An 18,263-nucleotide genomic window follows, 5' to 3' on the forward strand; every position below is an offset into this window, starting at 1 on the left:
GTAACACCTCTTACTGTACATAGTACCAAGTGTTTAAACTCTAGCAACTGGAATAGCTGTAGTCAGTTGTGCCTACACTTTTAATTTAGAGGTATACTGTTAAATTCACAGCCATTAGCCAAATACAGACATTTGAACATGAACTAAAATTAAAGAGAGTTTGGGAATATAGCTCAGTAGTAGAGTGGTAGCCTACTATGCAATAAGGCCTGGCTTTTATACCCATGATCAGAAAGACAACTAGAAATTCAGTTCCTTATTTTCACAATAAAAAACTTATTAAAAAAAAAAAAAGAAATTCAGTTCCTTAGTAGCATCAGCTATACTTCAAGTGCTCAAAAAAGCCATATAAGTACAATGCTATATTATTCATTTCTTTCTTTCCAGGAGTTTTATTGCAAACGACAGCTGAGATACAATATTTAGCGCATCTATTATATATCTTCAAGAAAATGTACGCTGGACACCAGTGACTCATGCCTGTAGTCCTAGCTATTTAGGAGGCTCAGATCTGAAGATCACAGTTCGAAGCCAGCCTGGGCCTGGGACTGACTCTTATCTATAATTAACCACTTAAAAACTGGCAGTGGGGGATGGGAAGGTGGCTCAGTGGTAGAGCGCTTGCCTTGCATGCCTGAGGCCCTGGGTTCGATTTCTCAGCACCACATAAGCAAAAAGAAAAAAGCTGGAAGTGACGCTGTGGCTCAAGTGGTAGAGCGCTAGCCTTGAGCTGAAGAGCTGAGGGACAGCGCCCAGGCCCAGAGTTCAGACCACATGACCGGACCAAAAACAAACAAACAAACAAAAAAAAAACTGGCAGTGGTGCTGTGGCTTAAGTGGTAGAGCACTAATCTTGAGCACAAAGAGGCTCAGGGACAGCACCAGGCCCTGAGTTCAAGCCCCATAAGTGACAAAAAAAAAAAAGAAAAGAAAAGTGCTAGTTACCTAGCTGTTCAACACCTTAAAATTATATTATATATTAGCAAGTATTTATTTTATTTATTTTTTATTTCTATTTTTATTTTTTGTTGGTTGTAGGGCTCGAACTCTGTGCCTGGTTACTGTCCCTCAGCTCTTCAGCTCAAGGCTAGCACATTACCACTTGAGCCACAGTGCTATTTCCGGCTTTCTGGTGGTTTATTGGAGATAAGAGTCTCAAAGACTTTCCTGCCCAGGCTGGCTTTGAACCACAATCCTCAAATCTCAGCCTCCTGAGTAGCTAGGATTACAGGTGAGAGCCACTCGCACCTGGCTTATTTTATTTTTTTACTGGTCTTGGTGTTTGAACTTTGGGCTGGGGCACTGTCTCTGAGCCCTTTTGCTCAAGGTTAGCACTCTATCACTTGAGCCACAGTGCCATCTCCAGCATTTTCTGTGATAAATTGGAGGTAAGAGTCTTACATACTTTCCTACTCCAGCAGGCTTTGGACTGCAATCCTCAGATCTCAGCCTTCTGAGTAGCTAAGGTTACAGGCATAAACCACTGATACCTAGCTCATTATTAGCAAATATTTAAGTAGTAAATGATACTATTTCAGCAAAAATGTGATTAACATCAAACAAATAAAAATGATTGTGTGATTAACACAAGCTTCTAAAGAATATATTTTAATTTTAATTTTTTGCTGTCCTTAAGCTTGAACTCAGGGCCTAGGCTTTATCCCTGAGCCTCTCTGTGCTCAAGGCTAATGCTCTACTACTTGAACCACAGCCAAACAAACATTCCAGCTTTTTCTGTTTATATGGTACTGAGGAATAGAACCCAGGACTTCATGCATGCTATGTAAGCACTCTACTAATAAGCTACATTCCTAGCCCCTAAATTTTTAAATACTAAACTAGCAATCACTTTGAAACTATGATCTTTAGTGCTTTGAAAAAATACATCCAGGGCTGGGAAGGTGACTCAGTGGTAGAGCGCTTGCCTTGCATGCCTGAGGCCCTGGGTTCAACTCCTCAGCACCACATAAGCACAAAGAAAAAAGCTGGAAGTGGCGCTGTGGCTCAAGTGGTAGAGTGGTAGCCTTGAGCTGAAGAGCTGAGGGACAGCGCCCAGGCCCAGAGTTCAGGCCCCACGACCAGACCCAAAAGTAAAAAAAAAAAAAAGAAAAGAAAAAATACATCCAGCTAGCCAGGCGCCGGTGGCTCACTCCTGTAATCCTACCTACTCAGGAGGCTGAGATCTGAGGATGGAGGTTCAAAGCTAGCCCAGGCAGGAAAGTTCATGACATTCTTATCTCCAATTAACCACCAGAAAACCAGAACTAGTGCTGTGGCTCAAGTGGTAAAGCGCTACTAGCCTTGGGCTGAGGAGCTCAGAGAGCACCCAGGTCCAGAGTTCAAACCACACCTGAAAAAACAAAACAAACAAACAAACAAAAAAACACCCAACTGGGTGCCAGTGGCTCCTGAGGTTGAGAGCTTATCTCCAATCTCAACAAAAGAAAAAAAAAAAAGCTGAAAGTTGTGCTGTGAAAAGAAAAAAAAAAGCTGAAAGTTGTGCTGTGACTCAAGTGGTGGAGCACTAGCCTTGAGCAAAAGAAGCTCACTGACAGTGCCCAGGCTCAGAGTTAAAGCCCCAGAACTGCAAACAAACAAAAAAATCCACCATTCGGGCTGGGAAGGTGGCTCAGTGGTAGAGCGCTTGCCTTGCATGCCTGAGGCCCTGAGTTCAATTCCTCAGCACCACATAAGCAAAAAGAAAAAAGCCGGAAGTGGTGCTGTGGCTCAAGTGGTAGAGCACTAGCCTTGAGCTGAAGAGCTGAGGGACAGTGCCCAAGCCCAGAGTTCAGGCCCTATGACCGGACTCAAAAAAAAAAAAAAAAAAAAAATCCACCATTCATCTGGATGCCAGTGCCTTAAGTCTGTAACTCTAGCTACTCAGGAAGGTGAGATCTGAAGATCACAGTTTGGAGCCAGCCTGGACAGTAAAGTCCAAGAGACTTATCTCTAATTGACCACCAAAAAGCTAGAAGTGGAGCTGTGGCTTACCTAATAGATTTACCAACCCTGAGCAAAAAAGCTAAGGTACACTGCTCAGGCCTTGAGTTCAAACCCCAGTACTGGCACCAAAAATAAATAAATAAGATAGATAAGTAAACAAAAATTTAAAATATATAAAAAAATAAAGGGAAAAAAGGCATGCTGACACAAGCCTATTATGCCAACTCTTGGGAGGCTGAAAAGTATGGATAGTCTTGAGGCCAGCTTGGCCTAGATAGTAAAACGATCTCAAAACAAAAGGAAAACAAAAGTGGAAGGAAGTAGTTCAGTGGTAGAACTTAGCTAGCATAAGTGACTGGCAGCATACTGATTATGGTACTACATGCCTGTAATGTTTTGATTCTTTCAGATATTTGTCTTCATATTATAAACATCAATGTTTATATACTTAATAATGTATCAATGTCTGTATTTTTATTTTTCTCAAAAGTGAGGTTATTAAGGCAACTTCAATTTTTTTTGTTGTTGTTCATGGGACTTGAACTCTGGGCCTGGGAACTATCCTTGAGCTCTTCAGCTCAAGGCTAGTGCTCTACCACTTGAGCCATAGCACCACTTTGTTTTCTGGTGGTTTATTGGAGGTAAGAGTCTCATGGATTTTCCTGACTGTCTTAGCTTCAAACCATGATCCTCAGAACTCAGCCTCCTGGGCAGCTAGGATTACAGGCATGAGCCACCAGTGCTTGGCTCAATTTCTAAATTACTATTATTATTATTACTTTGGCAGTACTAAGCTTCAAATTCAGGGTCCAGTTGCTTGTTGGTAAGGGCCCTACCATTTAAACTATGCCCAACTCCCAACTTCAATTCTTTAATCATTTAATCATTTATCTGGATAGATTTTGTTCCACATTACATCAAACATTCATAAACACTGCAGCAAACATTCACAAGCACTGCAGCACTTGATATTACTGTTTGCGCTACTTATTTAATCAGAAAAAATGAAGCTCTTGGATCCAAAAACTTGGACCCTGGGGGCATGTAGCTCAGTTGTCTGCTTAGCATGCATGAAGATGAAATTTTTTTTGTATGTTTGTTTTTATTTTTGCTGGTCCTGAGGCTTGAACTCAGGGTCCGGGTACTGTCCCTGAGATTCTTTTTCTCAAGGTTAGCACTCTACTACTTGAGCCACAGCACCACTTCCAGCTTTTTCTGAGTAGCTTATTGGAGGTAAGAGTCTCATGGATTTTCCTGCCCAGATTGGCTTTGGACAGTGATCCTCAGATCTCAGCTCCTGAGTAGCTAGGATTACAACCATGAGCTACTGGTACCTGGCTTTGAAGATCTAGTTTTAATGCCCCAACACCACATCAACAAAATAAGAGCACAGGGTTAGGAATATGGCTTAGTGGTAGAGTGTTTGCCTTATATGCAAGAAGCCCTCAGTACCATATAAAGAGAAAAAAGCTGCTGGAAATAGTGCTGTGGCTCAAGTGGTAGAGTGCTAACCTTGAGCAAAAGAAGCTCAAGGATAGGCTGGGAAGGTGGCTCAGTGGTAGAGCGCTTGCCTTGCATGCATGAGGCCCTGGGTTTGATTCCCCAGCACCACATAAGCAAAAGAAAAAAAGCCGGAAGTAGTGCTGTGGCTCAAGTGGTAGAGCGCTAGCCTTGAGCTGAAGAGCTGAGGGACAGCGCCCAAGGCCAGAGCAGGCCCCACGACCAGACCCAAAAAACAAACAAACAAGAAAATAGTACATTTATATTTGGGCTGGGAAGGTAGCTCAGTGGTAGAGTGCTTGCCTTGCATGCCTGAGGCCCTGGGTTCGATTCCTCAGCACCACATAAGCAAAAAGAAAAAAGCCAGAAGTGGTGCTGTGGCTCAAGTGTTAGAGCGCTAGCCTTGAGCTGAAGAGCTGAGGGACAGCGCTCAGGCCCAGAGTTCAGGCCACATGACCGGACCAAAAAAAAAGAAAAAAAGAAGCTCAAGGATAGTATCCAGGCCCTGAGTTCAAGCCCAGGATTGGCACACATACACACATAAAAGAGCACAATACACCAAACACAAAAGGCAACTGTGCAACTCATTAGTCTTGAGTGCCCTCTACTGGAAGATCTAAACTGAAACTAACACATTAATGATGCTAAATTCCAATATCAAGAAATAATTCAAATACACATCACTATATTTTGGCTTTGGTAAAAAGAATATAGTTTACGGAGGGGCCCATCAGCTGCATTGGACATAGATGAAAATGCACTAAGCAACCCAAAGACAGTGATGGGAAGGGAGGAATGAGAGGGAAAGAAGGTACAGCTGACACTAAGCAAAAGGAAAGAATTGTAAATATCACCTGATTTAGAAGAAATAATTGTATTGTCAAAGCTCATAGAATTCACAAATTTTATAGACCATGATATTGAAAATTTGCCTTGTGAAAGTTGAAATGTGTTTGTGACATTAAGTATCAATATTCCACAATACTGTGAAATATGTGAAATTTATGTAATCACCTAATCTCAATAAAAAAAGAAAAGTGAGAGAAGGGGTGGGTTAGGAGTGACGGGGTGACAATGTTATCAGATATTTTGTATTCATATACTGTCTTGTAGAATAGGAACTTCTTTGTATAACCACTTAAAGATAATAAAAAAAATTTTTAAGAATATGGTTTAAGGAGCTGGGAAGGTGGCTCAGTGGTAGAGTGCTTGCCTTGCATGCCTGAGGCCCTGGGTTCGATTCCTCAGCACCACATAAGCAAAAAAGAAAAAAGCCGGAAGTGGCACTGTAGAGTGCTAGCCTTGAGCTGAAGAACTGAGGGACAGCGCTCAGGCCCAGAGTTCAGGCCCCACAACCGGACCCAAAAAAAAAAGAATATGGTTTTAAAAAAATCTGAGAAATCAGGCCAGGCATCGTATGGCTCACTCTTGTAATCCTAGCTACTCAGGAGGCTGAGAGCTGAGGATCACAGTTCAAAGCCAGCCTGGGCAGGAAAGTCCATGACACTTACCTTCAATAAACGATTCAGAAAAACCAGAAGTGGCCCTGTGGCTCAAGTGGTAGAGTGCTAGCCTTGAGCTGAAGAGCTGAGGGACAGCGCTCAGGCCCAGAGTTCAAGCCCGACAAAAAAACAAAACAAAACAAAATTGAGAAATCAAAGAAATCATACAAATGAATCTGATGACTCTGCTTATTTACTTTTAGTCTATTACAGGCATATAAAACTCTCTAATAAAGATAAAAACAAAAAATCAAAATAGTTCATCTTCTGTCACCTCTAAACAAGAAAGAATACTTGTGGTGGGATGTGGGTGCAGAGTGGGGAGTGATGGCAAACGGGTAGTTTAAAATTTGGAATAAAACTTCATTCCCTTTGATCATATAATATTTATCGAAATGAAAAAAATAAATAAACTTTTTTTTGGTCAGTTGTGGGCTTGAACTCTGAGCCTGGGTACTGTCCCTGCACTCTTCAACTTAAGGCTAGTGCTCTACCACTTGAGCCACAGTGCCACTTCCAGTCTTCTGATAGTTAATTGGAGATAAGAGTCTCATGGATTTTCCTGCCCCAGCAGACTTCGAACCGCAAGCCTCAAATCTCAGCTTCCTGAGTAGTTAGGACTACAGGCATGAGCCACTGGCACCAGTCTGGAAAAAAACAAAACAAAACAGGACTGGCCTGGGGTTTGAACTCAGTGCCTGGGCACTGTCCCTGAGCTTCTTTTGCTCAAGGCTAGCACTCTACCACTTGAGCCACAGACACTTCCAGCTTTTTCTGTGTATATGGGTACTGAGGAATGGAACTCAGGGCTTCATGCATGCTAGGCAAGCACTCTACCACTAAGCCACATTCTCAGCCCCAAATAAACTTTTAAGAGAATGGAAAAAACAAAAATATTTTGGAAGACAAAAGAGTTTACTTCTATTTTTGTGCTGGTCCTGGGGTCAGGACCTAGGCACCATCCCTCAGCATTTTTGCTCAAGGCTAACGCTTTACATTTGAGCCAGTACTTGTGGCTCCTGCACTTGTGGCTCTCTTTGTGTATATATGTGTATGTACCAATATAGGACTTGAACTGAGGGCCTACTGCTTTAATTTAGCCTTTTGTTGTTGTTGTTCAGGTCCCAGAGCTTAGACTCAGGGCCTGGGTACTCTCCCTTTGTGGTTTTGCTCCAGGTCAGTGCTCTACTATTTAAGCCACAGTTCCATACTTGGTTTTTCGGTAGTTTATTAGAGATAAACTTTCCCACCCAGGCTGGCTTCAAACTGCATTCCTCAGATTTCAGCATCCTAAGTAGTGAGGATTACTGGCTTTTCTTTTTTTTGTTTTTTGTTGGTTGTGGGGCTTGAGCTCTGGGTTTTCTGAGTAGTTTATTGGAGATAAGGGTCTCATGGACTTTCCAGCCTGGGCTGCCTTTTTTCTTTTTTTGTCAGTTACAGGGCTTGAACTCTGGGTCCAGGCACTGTCCCTTAGCAATTCAGCTCAAGACTAGCACTCTACCACTTGAGCCACAGCACCACTTCCCGTTTTCTGGTGGTTTTTTGGAGATAAAGAGTTTCACAGACTTTCCTGCCTGTGCTAGTTTCAAACTATGATCTTCAGAACTCAGCCTCCTGAGGAGCTAGGATTACAGGCATGAGCCACCACACCTGGCTTGGTTTTTCTTTTTTTTTTTTTTTTTTGTCGGTCGTGGGGCTTGAACTCTGGGCCTGGGCGCTGTCCCTCAGCTCTTCAGCTCAAGGCGAGCGCTCTACCACTTGAGCTACAGCGCCACTTCCGGTTTTCTGGTGGTTTATTGGAGATAGGAGTCTCACGGTCTCTCCTGCCCGGGCTGGCTTTGAACCGCGATCCTCAAATCTCAGCCTCCTGAGTAGCTAGGATTACAGGCGTGAGCCACCAGCGCCCGGCTTGGTTTTTCTTTTTTAAGCAATCTTGCTAGCTCAGATTGCCTCTAACTTACTGTATAGCTAAGCTAGACTCCTTACTTCAACCTCCTCAGTGCTAGGATTTATAGTGGTATATGCATCTCAGTGCTAGATTTATAGGCAAGTCCCACAATAGCCAACTTGGATTTTTTTACAGAAACCAAACCAAACCAAAATTACCTTCAAAACCCCATGTGTGGGCTGGGAAGGTGGCTCAGTTGGTAGAGTGCTTGCCTTGCATGCATGAGGCCCTAAATTCGATTCCTCAGCATGACATAAGTAGAAAAGCTGGAAGTGGTGCTATGGCTCAAGTGGTACAGTGCTAACCTTTTGCTGAAGAGCTGAGGGACAGCACCCAGGCCCAGAGTTCAGGCCCCATGACCAGCACACACACAAAAAAACAAAAACAAAACAAAAAAAAAAAAACCTCTCTTACCCAGGTGGCTTGTGTCTACAAACCTACTTGGGAATTTCATGCCTACAAACCTAAATTATTGGGGATTGAGGCCTGGGGCTAGCATGGGCAAAAAGTTGATGAGATCTTTCTAAACACATCGTTGGGTCCAGTGGCACACACCTGTCATTCCATACTACCTCAAAGGCTAAAACTGGGAAAATAGCATTGTCAGGCCCGCCCAGGAAGAGAAATACTTGAAACTTAGTCTGCATAAAGGGAAGCTAGAAGTGGTATATGCATCTCATCCTATCCATCATAGGAAGCCTAGAACTTGGTGGACTACCATTCAAGACACTTACTTGAGTAGGAAAGAAGATCCTACCCTAAAAATAACCAGTGAAAAACACGGCTAGAAGCATGGCTAAGTAGTATAATAGCAGCTTAGCAAGCTTAAGGAATTGAGTTTAAACCACAATACCACCAAAACTCAGCCAGGTGCCAATGACTTAAGTCTGTAATCCTAGCTACTCAGGAGGCTGTGACCTAACAGATCATAGTTCAAGGACACCCTGGGCAGAAAAGTCCCCATCCCCCAAACAACCAGCAAATAGCAAGTATGAGTCAAATCCCAGTACTGTATAATCAGTCAAACAAATAAATCAAAAAATTCTCTTGACTAGTAATACTTACAGCTAATCTGTGATTATTTGCAAGGCTGATCATTTGCTGTGCCAGGCCATTTAGTAATCGAGTTCGAAGGGATAGATCATCAAGATCATGACGAAAAGGAAAAGCAATACCATCTACTATCACTAAACGAACCTAATCATAGAAGAAACAATGATGATTAGTTTTGGTATTAAATATAATGGCATCCAAAAAGCATATTCCATTACAGAAAAAAATCCTTTATTTCCAAAGGCTTTCTTTTGTAAATTTATAAATCTATTCATGTAATAATTTCTACAAGAATCACCAAAATTTAAAATATAGTAAACTCTGGTTTGACAATTTACTAACTTGAAAAAAGGTAACTCAAAAAGAAAAGTAAATAATTTTAGTTTTCTTATAACTTGGCAGTGTAGACGGTTTTTTTTTTTTTTTTGGGGGGGGGGGGTCCGGTCGTGGGGCCTGAACTCTGGGCCTAGGGCGCTGTCCCTCAGCTCTTCAGCTAGTGCTCTACCACTTGAGCCACAGCACCACTTCCGGCTTTTTTTTTTTTTTGCTTATGTGCTGAGGAATCGAACCCAGGGCCTCAGGCATGCAAGGCAAGTGCTCTACCACTGAGCCACCTTCCCAGCCCTAGACAGTTTTTTTTTATTTTTGGTCAGTCATAGGGCTTGAACTCTGGACCTGGGCACTGTCCCTGAGCTCTTCAGCTCAAGGCTAGCGCTTTACTATTGAGCCACAGTGTCATTTCCAGTTTTCTGGTGGTTAACTGGAGATAGAGTCTCACAGACTTTTCAGCCAGGCTGGCTTTGAACCATGATCCTCAGATCTCAGCCTCCCGAATATCTAGGATTACAGGTGTGAGCCACTGATGCTTCACTTTTCTTTTTTTTTAAAGAGTCTTTTTATGTGGCCTAGGCTAGATTCAAACTAATCCAGAGTGCTGAATTTACAAGCATGATCCAATATAACTAATTCACACACAGTTTTAAGAAAATATTTTATACTGATAATGAGGACATTTAAATTTTCGGTGAAGGCTTGGGATGTAGCTTAGTGGCAGAGTGCTTGCCTAGCATATATAATTCTCAGCACTAAAAAAAAAATGTTCCTAATAATTATTAGAACAATAAAGAAATAAAACCAAACACAAGTCACTCACACCTATAGACATACCAACTTAGGAGGCTGAGATCCGAAGATCATAGTTTGAAACTAGCCCAATCAGACAAATGTGAGTTTTTTATTTTTTTATTTTTTGTCAGTCCTAGGCCTTAAACTCAGGGCCCGGGCACTCTCCCTAGGCTTCTTTTGCTCAAGGCTAGCACTCTACCACTTGAGCCACAGTGCTGCTTTTGACTTTTTCTGCTTATGTGGCACTGAGGAATCAAACCTAGGGCTCCACGCATGCTAGGTAAGCACCCTACCACTAAGCCACATTCGTAGACCCTCTGAGAGAGGGGCATCCAAAAAACACATTCCATTACAAAAATAAAATCCAGGACTTTATTTTCAAAGGCTTTCTTTTGTAAAGTTATAAATCTATTCATGTAATAATTTCTATCATAATCACCAATATTTAAAACATAGTAAATTCTGGTTTACTGAAAAGTCAGAAGTGGTGGTGTGGTAGATTGCCACCATGAGTGAAAAAGCTCAAGGCCCTGAATTCAGGCCCAAGAACAAAAATAGGTAAATAAATAAAAATAAGTAGAGCAGGGTGCCCGTGGCTCAGGACTAATCATAGCTACTCAGGAGGCTGAGATCTGCGGATTACCATTCAAAGCCAGCCCCGGCAAGAAAGTCAAGATTAAGGCCATGAGATTCTCTTTTTTTTTTTTTGGTCCGGTCGTGGGGCCTGAACTCTGGGCCTGGGAGCTGTCCCTCAGCTCTTCAGCTCAAGGCTAGCACTCTAACACTTGAGCCACAGCACCACTTCTGGCTTTTTTCTTTTTGCTTATGTGGTGCTGAGGAATCGAACCCAGGGCCTCAGGCATGCAAGGCAAGCGCTCTACCTCTGAGCCACCTTTCCAGCCACAAGGCCATGAGATTCTTATCTCCAATTAACTACCAGAATACTGGAAGTAAATTAATAATTAATTAATTAACTAACTAAAGTAAGAAAATTCAGTGGAATTATGGTTGGAGTGTTAAGAGTACCACCAAAAAATAGGGTCAAGGGACCAAGGGCTGAAACATTTGTAAGTCAAAATAGATCTTTAGCTAGGGCTAGTGGCTCACACCTGTAATCCTTGCTACTCAGGAGGCTGACATCTGAGGATCACAGTTCAAAGCCAGCCCAGGCAGGAAACTCCTTGAGACCCTTCTCTCCAATAAACCACTAAAATATTGGAAATGGCGCTGTGGCTCAAGTGGTAGAGCCCTCCCCTTGAGCTGAAGAGCACAGGGAAAGTGCCCAAGCCCAGAGTTCAAACCCCATGACCAACAAAAATAAATAAATAAATAAATGAATAAATAAATAAAATCCTTATCTCTTTTTTCTTCCTTTGTAACAGGTTTTTACTATATAGCTCAAGCTGCCTTGAGCTCACTCTGGAGCCCAAACTGACTTCAAACTTTCAATTCTCCTACCTCAACTTCCTAAGTGCTAGGATAACAAGAATGTATTACTAGGAGCTGCCCTTTTTCCTCCTTTAAGTTGATTTCTTTCAAGTATTTTGTCACAGAGAGCTAACACAGATCTTATGTATTTGCAAGTTATGGACTGTGAATTTTAATTCCAGAACCAGAAAAAAACAAAAACAAAAACAAAAAACACCCGAGCTCACACACACTCTTTCTGTTTACAAACCATGTAAGAACCCAGTGAAAAGCTGAAACATATAAACCAAAAAGAGCTATTGCCAGAAACCAAATTAACTTGAATCTTGATGTTGAATTTCTAGTAATTATAAAAAATTAATTTTCCTGTTTTTAGGATGTACAGTATGAATAAACATGGTGGTTCATGCCTTTAATCCCAGCTATGACAAAACGTATAAATAGGAGGACCATGATTCAAGGCTAGCTCTGGGAAAAAAAAACACAAGAATTTATCTAAAATGGGCTGGGAAGGTAGCTCAGTGGTAGAGTGCCTGCCTTGCATGCTTGAGGCACTAGGTTCGATTCCTCAGCACCACATAAGAAAAAAAAGCCAGAAGTGGCGCTGTGGCTCAAGTAGTAGAGCGCTAGCCTTGAGCTGAAGAGCTGAGGGACAGTGCCCAGACCCAGAGTTCAGGCCCCACGACCGGACCCAAAAAAAAAAAAAAAAAAAACACTGGGCACCAGTGGCTCACACCTATAATCCTAGCTTCAGATCTCAGTTCAAAGCCAGCCAGGGCAAGAAGGTCCATGAGAATCTTATCTCCAGTTAATCAGCAAAAAGCTGGAAGTGAAGAGCCCAGATTCTCTACAATCAAAAAAAAACAAAACATGGGCTGAGAAGGTGGCTCGGTGGTAGAGTGCTTGCCTTGCATGCATGAGGCCCTGGGTTCAATTCCTCAGCACCATATAAGCAAAAAGAAAAAAGCCGGAAGTGGGGCTGTGGCTCAAGTGGTAGAGCTCTAGCCTTGAGCTGAAGAGCTGAGGGACAGCACCCAGGCACAGAGTTCAAGCCCCATGACAAAAAAAAAAACAACAAACAAACAAAAAAGAATTTATCTAAAATATAACTAGAGTAAGGCTGGAGGAATGGCTGAATTGGTAGAGCATCTGTCTTGCAAGTAGGAGACCTTGAGTTCAAATACTAGTTCTGCCAAAAAAACTTTAAACTTTTATTACTTAAAATTTCAAAACATACAGATACACATATATCCATGTATATTGGTCAAATCTGAATAGTATGTATATAGTGTAGGTGAAATAAATACAAATAAATTGCAGGGCAGGGAAGGAAAAATTTTTCTCTACTGGCTTTTAATTTTATGTTACTATACTATTTAATCCTTTTTCTTTTTTTGTCAGCCTGGGGCACTGTCCCTGAGGCTCTTTTGCTCAAGCATGGCACTCTACTACTTGAGCCCCAGCACCACTTCTGGCTTTTTCTCTTTATATGATACTGAGGAATAGAACCCAGGGTTCTATGTGTGCTAGGCAAGCACTTTACCACTAAGCCATATTCTCAGTCCTTAATTATCTTTTTTTTTTTTTTTTGGTTGGTCATGGGGCTTGAACTCTGGGCCTGGGCACTGTCCCTCAGCTCTTCAGCTCAAGGCTAGCACTCTACCTCTTGCGTCACACTGCCACTTCCAGTTTTCTGAGTGGTTTATTGGAGATAAGAGTCTCATGGACTTTGCTGCCTGGGCTGTCTTTGAACCGGGATCCTCAAATCTCTGCCTCCTGAATAGGTAGGATTATGGTGTGAGCAACCAGCACCTGGCCTTAATTATCTTTTTAATGCTTATCCAAAAATCTCCAAAGATACTTGTTTTTTTTCAGTAGCTTAACCCATACCTTTGAGTGATCTGAAAGGAAATCTGGAAGGAGATAAACTTGTGCCAGTAGCTCTGTATAATCATGACACCGGAAATAATAAATATGAGAAAGAATATTTTCAAGAGTAAAATCCTCCAAAGCTTTTTGATGCTCTGAAACAAACAACAAAAAATCTTAAGTTTACTTGTTTTGATATGTTGGTAACTGTAGAAAATGTTATTGTTTCTTAATAATAATACTTAATAATTATATTCTGTATAACAACCTGTTTACTTTGAAAGGGGTAAAAAAATATAGCTAAGGGCTGGGAAGGTGGCTCAGTGGTAGAGCGCTTGCCTTGCATGCTCAAGGCCCTGGGTTCGATTCCTCAGCACCACATAAGCAAAAAGAAAACAGCCGGAAGTGGCGCTGTGGCTCAAGTGGTAGAGCACTAGCCTTGAGCTGAAGAGCTGAGGGACAGCGCCCAGGCCCAGAGTTCAGGCCCCACGACCGGACCAAAAAACAAACAAAAAAAAAAACATAGCTAAATTAGCCAGGCACCAGTGCCTCATGCCTGTAATCCTAGCTACTCAGGAGTGAGCCATCAGTGCCCACTTGCTTTCTTATTTTTAATTTTTCCACTCTTGTCTTACATACTACACTATCTAGAAATTGCTTACTCATGAATAAAAATAGAATTTTTATGCCTGTCTTTTCATTTTGTATTATTGAGTTTGAACAGGAATAATAATGGAAGCTTCTACAAAGGTCTACAAACTAATAAGGAAAAATGTTAAAATGAAGCATTTTTCCTTGAGTGCGCTATTACACAAGAAAGAATCTGGGATGTAGATCAATGGTAGACTACTTGCCTGACATGGGCTACTTAATCTTCTTCTTCTTTTTTTGCCAGTCCTAGGGCTTGAATTCAGGGCCTGGATACTGTCCCTGAGCTTTGCTCAAGGTTAGCACTCTATCATTTGAATCACAGCACCACTTCCGGCCTTTTCTGGCTATGTGGTACTGAGGAATCAAATTCAGGCTTCATGCAGGCTAGGCAAGTACACTACCATTAAGCTACATTCCCGGCCCATTTAATCTTCTGAACCACAAAAAATAAGTAAGTAAAATCAAGAAACTACAGCCAGACACTACTAACTCATGCCTGTAATCTTAGCCACTCAGGAGGTTGATATCTAAGGACTGAGGTGGCTTTTTTTTTGCCAGTCCTGGGGCTGGAAATCAGATCCTGGAAACTGTCCTTGACAGTTTTGCTCAAGGGTAGCATTCTACCAATTGAGCCACAGTGCCACTTCCAGCTTTTTTCTGTTTATGTGATACTGAGGAATTGAACCCGGGGCTTCATGCATGCTAGGCAAGCACGCTACCACTGAGCCACACTCTCAGTCCCAAGGACTGAGTTTTGAAGCCAACCTGAGCATAAAAGTCTAAAGATTCTTATCTCCAATTAACCAGAAAAAGAACGAAGTGGAGGTATGTCTCAAGTGGTAGAGTGCCAGCCTTGTGCAAAAAAGACAAGTGAGTACTATAGACCCTGCGTTCAAACCCTAGTACTGACCCTAGTACACACAAAATAAATAAACAAACAAAAAATTACATTTCAGAAATTCAAAATAGAAACACTGTCTATTGCAAATACATATTAAAAAACTAAAATAATTGACAGGTGCCAGTATTCACAACTGTAATCCCAGCTACGTGAGAAACTAAGATCAGAAACATTTGTTTTTAGGTCAGCTCAGGCAGAAAAGTCTGCAAGACTCCATTCAATGAAAGAAGCTGGGCATGGTAGCTCTCATCTGTTATCCAGGCTACTATGGGAAGTCTAAAATAGGCAGATGACTATCTAGGTGTACCTACAAAATAACTACTGCACCCTCCCAAAGCTAATAAACCAATTACTAAATGGGCAAAGGAGCTAAGAAGAGATTTCTCAGAAGAGATAAGAAAAATAAAATGGTGAGACAAAGGACAAAGGGTGAACCACTGTAATAGCATACTCCTGAGACACTGCATTGGAAACGAACTTTACAAACTGGGAGGAGGGGTAGGTGGGGGAGGAAGGAAAGTGGAAAAAAACGAGGGAGAGGATATGTTCAACATGAAATGTACTCATTACCTTACTTATGAAAATTGTAATCCTCTGTACATCACCATTACAATAAAATTCAATTCAATTTTTTAAAAAAAGAATGGCAAAGAAACACATGAGAACATGCTCATCATTTCTGGCCATAAAGGAAATGTAAATCAAAACAACTCTAAGATTCCATCTCACCCCAGTTTGATTGGTCAACATTTTGAATTCAAACAACAATACTGGCAGGGTTTTAGGGAAAAAGGAACCCTATTGCACTATTGGTGGGAATGTAAACTAGTATTCTACTCTGGACAACAGTCTGGAAGCTCCTCAAAAAACTAAACAGAGGGATTAGGACGGTGGCTCAATGGTAGAGTGCTTGCCTTGCATTCATGAGGCCCCTCAGCACCACATAGGCAGAAAAAGCTGGAAGTGGTGCTGTGATTAAGTGGTAGAGTGCTAGCCTTGAGTTGAAGAGCTGAGGGATAGTGCCCAGGCCCAGAGTTCAGGCCCCATGATCAGAAAAAACAAAAAACAAAAGTTGTGGTACCAGCCGGGTACTAGTGGCTCACGACTTTAATCTTAGCTATGCAGGAGGCTGAGATCTGAGAATCATGGTTCAAAGACCCCCTGGGCAAGAAAATCCATGAGACTCTTATCTCCAATTAACCACTAGAAAACCAAAAGTGGGGCTGTGGCTCAAACTGGTAGAGTGCTAGGCTGGGAATGTAGCTTAGTGATAGAGTGCTTGCCTAGCATGCATGAAGCCCTGGGTTCCGTTCCTCAGTGCCATATATACAGAAAAAGCTGGAAGTGGTGCCGTGGCTCAAGTGGTAGAGAACTAAGTTCTGGCTTTTTCTGAGTAGTTTATTAGAGATAAGAGTCTCATGGAGGGCTGGGAAGGTGGCTCAGTGGTAGAGTGCTTGCCTTGCAAGCATGAGGCCCTGGATTTGATTCCTCAGCACCACATAAAAAGTAGGAAGTGGCGCTATGGTTTGAGTGGGTAGAGTGCTAGCCTTGAGCTGAAGAGCTGAGGGACAGCACCCAGGCCCAGAGTTCAGGCCCCATTACTGGCAAAAATAAAAAAATGGAATTTCCTTCCCAGGTTGGCTTAGAACCATGATCCTCAGATCCCAGCCTCCCAAGCAGCTAGGATTACAAGTATGAGCCACTGGCACCTGGCTGCTTTTTGAAAACTCATTGTGAATTCACTTATATCCAAGTGTGCATCAACTTTTTTTTTTTTTTGTCTGTCATGGGGCTTGAACTCTGGGCTTGGGCGCGGTCCTTGCACTCTTCAACTCAAGGCGAGTGCTCTACCGCTTTAGCCACAGCGCCACTTCCGGTTTTCTAGTGGTTTATTGGAGGTAAGAGTCTCATGGCCTTTCCTGCCTGGGCTGGCTTTGAACCTAGATCCTCACATCTCAGCCTCCTGAGTAGCTAGGATTACAGGCATGAGTCACTGGCACCTGGCTTGTGTGTGCATCAACTTATACCTGGCAAGTTGGAAGATAGTTTGAAATCATGTACTAATACCTGTGCAGGTTTTGCCCCAAAGTTACTACAGTAAGAGAATTCTCTAAATGAGGAAGAAAGGGCCAATCAGACTGTGACATTTCTTTTTTTTTTGGTCAGTCATCGGACTGGCTTTGAACCGAGATCCTCAGATCACAGCCTCCTGAGTAGTAGGATTACAGGTGTGTGCCACCAGCACCTGGCTTGACATTTCTGTTTTTAACTCAGGTATGAGTGTTTTACACTAATGTACTATTAAGTCATGAAATTTCAAGTTTGGAATAGTCACTTGCTGAGGTCTGAGAGTTGCAAACTATGTTATACAGAAAAGAAAAAAAGAGGACCATTAATTAACCTACCTTCTCCCATGTGTGCTCCTGCTGTAAGCTGAAGGTGCTGAATGCAGGCAGTGGCAATATCTATCACTCTATCAACCATAAAGCTTCCTTCTGTATCAATAAATACTGCTTCACCTGCTACTCCTCCAAAACATTCTGGTATCTGCACATCTACTGCCAACTGCATACTGCAGAGAAATAAGTCCAGTGACTAAATAAATCATTATCATGATCTTCTAAGACAGTGTTTTCAAACGCCAGATAATGACCAAAGTACTGAAAGTTTATGAATATATACATAGATACACTTGTGGGTGCACACACAAACAAATGTGCACACATGCGCGTACGCACACATAAAAATAACAAAGATGGCTGATTCTCCATGAATCCTGATAAGTAAAAGCACATGATGGCTCATGTCTGTAATCTTAGCTCCTCAGTAGGCTGTGATCTTGTTATCACAATTCCAAGCCAGCCTGGACAGGAAAGTCTATGAGATGCTTATCTCCAATTAACCACCCAAAAAGCCAGCACTAGCTTTGAGCAAAAAAGCTCAAGGAGTGGGCGCTGGTGGCTCACGCCGGTAATCCTAGCTACTCAGGAGGCTGAGATCTGAGGATCGCAGTTCAAAGCCAGCCCGGGCAGGAAAGTCCCGGAGGCTCCTATCTCCAATAAAAACCACTAGAAAGCCAGAAGTGGCGCTGTGCCTCAAGTGGTAGAGCACTTGCTTTGAGCTGAAGAGTGCAGGGACAGCACCCAAGCCCAGAGTTCGAGCCCCACGACCTACCAAAAAAAAAAAAAAAGCTCAAGGACGGCCCAGGACTGAGTTCAAGCCCCAGGACCAACACAGAGACACAAAAAAAAGTCTGGCTGCTGGATGCTCACATTTGTAATCCCAGCTATTCTAGAAGCTGAGATCCAGAGGATTGTGGTTCAAAGATAGCTGGGGCAGACAA

General features: G+C 42.3%; 1 protein-coding gene across 3 annotated transcripts in view; it reads right to left on the reverse strand.

The window, feature by feature from the left end:
• Rad51c (RAD51 paralog C) overlaps positions 1-18,263 on the reverse strand; it is a 37,047-nt gene that overhangs the window by 15,361 nt on the left and 3,423 nt on the right. For 2 of the 3 annotated variants that reach the window (XM_042692554.1, XM_042692547.1), the window contains exons 3-5: positions 17,326-17,492; positions 13,390-13,523; positions 8,959-9,090 (exon numbers count right to left, since the gene is read on the reverse strand). In XM_042692554.1, the coding sequence (XP_042548488.1) occupies positions 8,959-9,090; positions 13,390-13,523; positions 17,326-17,492 (433 nt within the window). The remainder of the gene's footprint in view (positions 1-8,958; positions 9,091-13,389; positions 13,524-17,325; positions 17,493-18,263) is intronic. The other variant, XM_042692560.1, reaches the window with a different exon arrangement.

This window comes from Dipodomys spectabilis, unplaced genomic scaffold (assembly GCF_019054845.1).
Source record: "Dipodomys spectabilis isolate Male_0828 unplaced genomic scaffold, ASM1905484v1 ptg000004l, whole genome shotgun sequence".
Classification (NCBI taxonomy): domain Eukaryota; kingdom Metazoa; phylum Chordata; class Mammalia; order Rodentia; family Heteromyidae; genus Dipodomys; species Dipodomys spectabilis.